Genomic DNA, 7931 nt, shown 5'->3' on the forward strand with positions numbered 1-7931 from the left:
TGCGCGGCGGCGGCTGTGGGCGCCCGAGGGGCAGCCCGGGCACCGCGGCACGGAAGGAGGGAAGGACAACGGTGTAGGAACCTAACCCACTGACACATTTAACCCCCCTCCCCCCGAATTGGCTGAAAGCACATTTAAAAAAACATGAATCATTTTAGAAATAAGATTTTTATCTGTTCCAAAGAGAGACTTCCTTTTAAAGAAAAGGCAATCATCTCCGTTTAAAGATTTCATACTCTTACTTAGTTAGCTAATGACATACAATTTGGGGAGGAAAGTTGTCCCTAATTCTGCTAATACTAGTAACACACTAATACTGCTGTAAAGATTACCAGCTGCCAATTTAATCAGCTGAGAAAAGGGGGGAAATACAGTTGTGTATACAAGGGAAAGATGATTTTCAGCATGATTTCCTGTTTGGCAACAACCCCAGCTAACTTGGAGTATCACACTTGTATTTGAAATTCTCCATTTTGCTTTGTCCAGGAAGACTATTTCACCAGCACTGAGTGACAGGGCCGTCAGCGGGAGCAGATGCGTGCCGACTGCCACAGAATTAGTGACAGGAGCCATCTGCGCTTGAGGCTGTTACAGGCCATAAGCACTGACTTCGCTGGAAGCTGATTTTGTTCAGCTAGTCCGGTTAATGGCAATGCCTGCATACATAGTTTTAAAGCTCCAATTAACCCCAGTAAGCAAACATGGATTCCATTTTAAATGCTTGACTTCAAGCAGATACAAGCATGCAGGTAATTGCTTCCTTCACAGGAACAAAATCATATACAAGCTTGATTCTGAGCATATGCAAACCCAAAACATCCAATTTATCCTCCAAGTGGCCGTTATCTTCAAAAATATAAAACTCTCTCAATTTAACTTTTGTAATTCTACATTTAGATAGGTTAAGAATTTTTTCTTTTATGTGCACATAAGAAAAAAGAACATATGCACACTTTGCCTGATTTTATTATGATCTATATGCACAAACATAGTTGCTATAAGGTTGCTCATCCATTATTTGAAATAAGTCAGCAGTTTCACAGTCACAGAATTGATACGTTTGACTTACTGAAGAAAAAAAAATTATTTACTCTTAAAAAATAGTCCAAATAAATTGAACATTTAAAAGATTTTTTTGACGTGTCCTAGGTATCTACAGAGGTCAGTATACTGGGCTGAGGGCATCATAAAGCCTCTGTGCAGCCAGTTCCACCATTTCACGAAGGGATTCGTCATCTTCGCTTCCTGGCTCACAGTCAACTGTCTGGAAACAAAAGAAGTATGTTAGAACAACTAGCACTTCATATTCCTTTTCAGCATGTGAAGAATGCTCGTAAGGGGAAAGGAAAAAGTAGTCATGCAAATTGAAAAGAAAGTTATCAGGAGTGGCACTGGATGTTTTTAAATGGTCTGCCAACACGCAGAAGAGTTCAGAGAAGACTTATGCAAGTCCTGCTGAGGAACAAGAAGCTTAATCTCGAGTTTAATGTTTGATTAATAACTTGTTTCAAAACTACTAAGTAAAATGCATTAAGTTTTGTAGATTACATTTAATTCAAAATCAAATAAAACCACACAAGGTTCAGTCCTTGGAGATTTCATTTTATCTGTGAATTCACCTGCATTGTATTAGGTTAATACTGCAAAATACGTGCATTCATCACGGAGGTACAGGCACCTGTACTCAGGGAGTCTCCACACTGATGTTCCCACACCCATAAGATAACATTTACATCAAAATAAAACCCCAAAGAGATTAATTTATCACTAAAACAAGTCTTCCTAGAGAAAGATGCCCACCCCAAACTTGCAAGTTGATCGACATTCAACCCAATCCCCTGACTGCTCTATCTCAAAACCAAAGGGCAGCATTTGCATAGTAATACTATTCTTGATCCTATGGACTTTCTAGGCTCTAAGACTGTATCTTCTGTAATTCAGTATTAACTTGTTACTCTTCTGAACAAGTAACTCCTTTCAACCATAAAGGTTTTGGGGAAAAAAAAAAGGCATTTGAAACAGCAAACGTGTATTTAATGTTAGCTAACAATGCTGTTAAAAGCTTGTTTACTGCAAAAGCACCGTGTTAAGTTAACGTGGAAAAAATAAATCTACATGTCCCACCATATAATCAGATCTATACTAAACAGTTTTTTATTTTAAAGCTATTAAAGGTTTATAAGAAGATAGATATGCACATAAAGAAGGACAGATCTTTCTTGTAAAACTTGGTTCACAATGGCACAAGCTTGCCATTGCCAACACAGTATATAAAATAAGTATTACAAAGATACACGCTGTTGCAGTTGAGTTGCCATTACGGTTTCTGTCAGTACACAAGTCTTTTAACAATAATGACATATATCAGTATAGTATATGAAAATGAAACCTAACTTTTTGATTAAGCAGTATGCATTTTTTTCCAGTCTTGTTACTTTCTTCTCTATTGCAAGAACTCTCTTCATCAGTCCTGTATTTTTCTGTACTATGTATACACTGAAATGTAGCATATGTTTATTAAAACACTGAAAAAAGATGACACAGCAAGCATTGGGTGTTAACCACAAAACTGTAACTCACTATCCTCTTAAGATAATTAACATTCACTTGTTTTGTTTCAATAGGTAACAAATTTTGGGCAGGGACCAACCTTTTCTTCTGGGTTTGTAGAACACTTAAAACACTTGTTGTGATCCCTAAGGACAGCATCTGAGAGCTACTCCAGTGGAATATATTACTACTGTGGTTAGTGGTAATACATAATAACGTATTAAAACTATATAAATAATCACAGAAAGTCAACACATTAAAATGCTTAAGGACACGAAGGACATGGTTTTAACCATTCTTTACAGTTCCACATTGTTCAAATAACTAGGTGTGATAGCTTCTTAAAGCAGCCTTCTGACACGCATGACATCCAATTCTGAATCTAGCTTGTAAATCAGTAAAGTATTTCTTTTTGTGAGTATTTCAGGCTTTCAATTTAGCTACAAAAGGATCAAGATGACAAAAAAAAATTTATTAGCATCATTCCTACTCTGTGATTGTTCAATTATTCAGACCAGAGCCTATGTTTTAAGAGCATTAAAAAAAAAATTGTGGGTTAAATCAGCTTCTCCTCTACAATCTTTCTTTATTCGTTTTTATACAAGTAGAGAGCTGCTGAAACATACTGGGTTTTCTTCCAAATTTACTGCATTTGTTATGTAAACATTGCTAGCATTTTTTTAATGAAGAAAACTCTCTAGCAAATGCTTCTGTAACAAACTCAGTAAACTCAGCTTGCAGGCTGGATCGGTATTTCTCTCAGAAAGGCTGGGTACTGATCGGCTGATGAGAATGTCAATGAAATTAATGGAAAGCGAATAGGCTTAAGCTGTTTTGATACCAAATACAAAAACATTTCCTTAGCAAATGGGTACACGATATTCTAGGCATCACTGTATACTAGACTGGAGACTCACCTCTGTTAAACATAGTGCACACAAAAGCGAGTGCTTTGCTGTACGTACCCGAGTGTCCAGCGAAATGTTTGCAGTCTTTCCATCAACCGTGACGCACAGGACAGAGCCATCTTTTGAACTCACACAGTCTTCTCCAAACATATCCCTACAACAAAGATCTATGCATGGAAGACGTGGCCAAACAGCAAACTTATGTTTTTCTTCCTATTAATCTTAGGCTTCCAAAGGCATTTTGTTAGCAGAGTATCTCCTTTCAGCAATTACTATTTAACCCACTCAGATATAATTAACAAATACCAATCTAAATTCTTATGAGAGTGGCCGTCACATAACAGGAAGTATTTTACCCCCCCAAAAAATCTCATCATACATGAAGGGAAGGATTCTTTTGATTTCAAAAGAGGTAAGTGTTCTACCTAAATAACAGAACATACATCAGAGTAAGTTTTAAGAGAGAAGTGATCCGAAATGGTATTTTCATAAGCATTCATAGCGTAATTTTGGGAGACAACTTAAAAATTCGCTTCTGGAAGAAATAACTGAGTCCTGTATTCAAAATTTTAATGATGCTGAGAACTTTTTTTACTGTACCTCTTTCTTGACTTAATTCCTGGCCTTCACAGAAACGAGACTGAATTAAATTTGCACAAAGTATTTTTAAGTAAGTGTATCTTTAAACTGTATTATACTAAAATTATTGTATTTACATGATTAACAGTGATCATTTTCCTTTAGAAAAATACATGCCAACTTACTGAAGCATGATCTCCATTCTCTTCCTATACACATCCATATCTACACAGAAAAGAGACTGAATTAAATTTGCACAAAGTATTTTTAAGTAAGTGTATCTTTAAACTGTATTATACTAAAATTATTGTATTTACATGATTAACAGTGATCATTTTCCTTTAGAAAAATACATGCCAACTTACTGAAGCATGATCTCCATTCTCTTCCTATACACATCCATATCTACTTTTTTGGAAATTTTATGTACTGCAGCTGAAAAGAAAAAGGCATTTTACTTTCACAGACATTTGCTGGGAGGGAAAATTGGCTAATTGATACAATCTGGTTCCTCATTCACTTTAATGATAAACAATCTAAAAGCTATATAAGATATATATGTTTGAACATATTATAAAGAAAATGTATTAAAAAAACATCCATATCTACTTTTTTGGAAATTTTATGTACTGCAGCTGAAAAGAAAAAGGCATTTTACTTTCACAGACATTTGCTGGGAGGGAAAATTGGCTAATTGATACAATCTGGTTCCTCATTCACTTTAATGATAAACAATCTAAAAGCTATATAAGATATATATGTTTGAACATATTATAAAGAAAATGTATTAAAAAAGACGGAAGAGTCAAGGAAGTACATACATTTAAAATTCATATCCCCTGTATTTATCACATTTTAAAGTAGACAACTTTGCAAGTCTAATCCTCACTTCTCAATTCTCCTTTTTATTGTTAATGCTCATTACTTCTCACATTTCCTTTACTTAAAAGTGAAAATAATCCACTTTCATAATTTTTTTATAATCCCTCAATTTTCCATTGTTATAGGAAAATACTGCATCATGGAGGATAGGAGCATGCAGAGCATACATAAAGTAAAACTGGACAGCAAGTGTGAGTAGTAGTAATAGGCACAGACATTCCTGGAATGTGTTTCAGGATAGAGTTTGAAATGAAAATAATGATACTGGTTTTAGACTTGGTTTCAAAATCAAGAGATAGTTTAAAACAAGTAATTTGCTTTTGAAAATTTAAGTATTTGATCATTAAAGGAGTAAGAAGTCTATAGGAAGAGCTAGTTGTGAAAATCTCTACCCGTTTCACTGATGAATAAACAAAACAGATCTACAACTAGAGTTTATTTAAAAGAAGGCTTTTTAAAAACCAGTTTGCAAGATTTCTAAGTCATCTTAAGAGTTCAGAGAACCGAACACAATGGTAGTTAGAATAACTTAGAAATTCTTTGAAGAACTTCATAACTGCAAGAGACCACACAAGCGCATCCTAAAAAATTACCATCCCTTAGATAAGATGCAGTAACTGAATGTACTAAGCAAAACAATTTTATGTTGAAATGAGGTAAGAGTAGGCACATGCTCAACTGAGCAACAATAACTTACTTTAGATATTTAAATTCAATCATGTGTGATCCTGTGAACTTACTCTAAAATACAAAAGTGCAAAAAGTATTTGGAATGTGTTAAAAACCCCAAATAAAGGAAAAAATCCTGCAAGTAGCCACACCTGAGATTAACTGATAGAATCACAACCATGAAACAACATGAGAAATAATGCAAAAAGGCATATAAAAATAGAAAGAGGAATTAATTATGGGGGGAAAAAGCTAGATATTGTCACTAGCAGATTGTACAGATGAAGTGGGGACTACCAAAAGTCAGGCCAAGACAGATATTACAGTAAGAATTAAAGAAATTAGTGAAACAGTACAAGATTTTTTCCAGCCATATAAAGAAAGATATGGAAGGAATAATAAAAAAAAAAAATCCAAACCAAAAACAAACAAACAAAAAAAGGAGGTCAAAGTATCATCCAAAAATAAAATTTCTATTTTTGGTTAGTTTCAGTGGAACAGAACATGAGGGCATGGCTAGAAGGGCTGATACATACTGAAAATGATCACAACCAAGACAAGAAAATTACACTTAGATCAGGTGGACTAGCAAAGCTTTATCCCAAACCAATGGAAGAACTGCTGTGTGAATTTATAAACTCAGGAGAAAGAATTTTTAACAGATTTCTTGACTCAGGTGTGGGACTAAGCACCTAAGGAACAGTGATTGCTATTTTATATATAATTACAAAATAAATAATAAAAATACAAGAGGAGTAACCCAGGGAAAATAAACACCTATTTGTCCATATAGCTCTAGCGCTTTCCATGCTGGTTTGGAAAGAAAAATCTACTAGAAGTGTTAGGAATAAAATGTCACGTGGGGTTCAGAAGAGACAGATCATGCCAGACTCCTCACTATCAGTCTCTGATAATTTAAAAACATCAGTTATTTTAAGGATAGACCTAGACCATCAGACTTCAGTAGAGGATCTGATACAGTATGACATGAAAAACCCTTAGGTAAGATCAGAAGATGTAGAACAGTACAGAATTTTTAACATCGGAACTGGTTAAAAGGAAGATGATCACAGAATGATTTAACTGAGGCCGACGGGACGGTACGTATAGCACAGGATCTCAGACTGCTTTGAAGGCTTCCGGGTTCAAGCGCACACCTCAGATGTGTCCTGGGTTCATGTCAGAAGGACCTCCTCACCTCCTCCCCAATACTCTATTTTCCACACAAAGGAAAAACAGGCACTAAGGTCACATGTGCCACTGGTCCTCTATTTAAGGGCACAGAACTTACCTGCTGGGCATTACAGGCACAGCTTATGAGTTTTTAAGGTATGACCTTGGGATTAATTTAATATGATTGCTCCTCATATTGTCCTTTTGCTGAATAAAAAAAACAAAACCCAAATGGTACTACTTTTACATAACACCCAAGGAATAGAATTTTGGGTTCTGCTTGCCTGACCACATCCAAACTGGAGATGAATAATGCTCTAAGATGGATACACAACTGTCACTTATGTCACTAGGTGAGCAAGGGTACACAACGGCAGAATTTAATAAGATATTCGTAAGTAAAATAGTAACGTATATTCCAAGTAATGATGCAGGTAGTGGCAAAAAAAGTTATTTCAAACCCTAGAAAATAGAAAAAAAAATTCCTTATTTTATTTTGATAAATGGATTATCATTAAATTATCTGTGTTACTATGTTGCCAAGCTACCAACACTTATCCTCAGTGGCCAACCCAATATTCAATACGTGCTCCAGATTGTTAGCACAGTGGCATACACATTCAAAAGCAAAACAGTGGAACAAAAAATATAAACTACCATCGCTAGTAATCCCAACAAAATTGCTGTCATTCTTGAACAGCAACGTCAAACCCAGTATCTGATGATGCTTTCACTACCCAATAATTTTACTTGGTTACAGGGTCTGCATAAGTGTAATTGTGAAATTAGTCTGACTTTTTTTCAGCATTGTCTACCTAACTGTCCTGGTTTCAGCTGGGATAGAGTTAATTTTCTTCCTAGTAGCTGGTATGGTGCTGTGTTTTGGATTTATTAGGAGAATAATGTATAACTGCTAAATATCTCCACAAAGTGGTATCCAAAGTACAGTAATGGCTTCAGTACAAAGCTCAAATACCAGATTAAGCTCAAGGCCAGTGTTTTAATAACAAACCTCCCATGCAAAACATCAGTAATCACTGCAGAGCACAGCAAACTGCAAAAACCAACACTAATCTTTAACATGTACAGCAAAAAAAAAGAGCATGACGCAGATTAGATAAACTAGTATTGAGAACAGATGAATCAATATTGTAACCCCCCCCCCCCCCC

At 35.5% G+C, this 7931-nt stretch overlaps 1 protein-coding gene across 1 annotated transcript in view; it reads right to left on the reverse strand.

Moving 5' to 3' along the window:
• Positions 1 to 947: 947 nt before the first annotated feature.
• The window catches only part of CPSF3 (cleavage and polyadenylation specific factor 3), a 20444-nt gene continuing 13460 nt past the window's right edge, over positions 948 to 7931 (reverse strand). The window contains exons 13-15 of the mRNA XM_019471088.1: positions 4403 to 4472; positions 3516 to 3612; positions 948 to 1264 (exon numbers count right to left, since the gene is read on the reverse strand). Coding sequence (XP_019326633.1) covers positions 1163 to 1264; positions 3516 to 3612; positions 4403 to 4472 — 269 coding nt within the window. The 3' untranslated portion in view covers positions 948 to 1162. The remainder of the gene's footprint in view (positions 1265 to 3515; positions 3613 to 4402; positions 4473 to 7931) is intronic.

The sequence above is a fragment of the Aptenodytes forsteri genome, unplaced genomic scaffold, assembly GCF_000699145.1.
Source record: "Aptenodytes forsteri isolate BGI_AS27 unplaced genomic scaffold, ASM69914v1 Scaffold94, whole genome shotgun sequence".
NCBI classification, from domain to species: Eukaryota; Metazoa; Chordata; class Aves; order Sphenisciformes; family Spheniscidae; genus Aptenodytes; species Aptenodytes forsteri.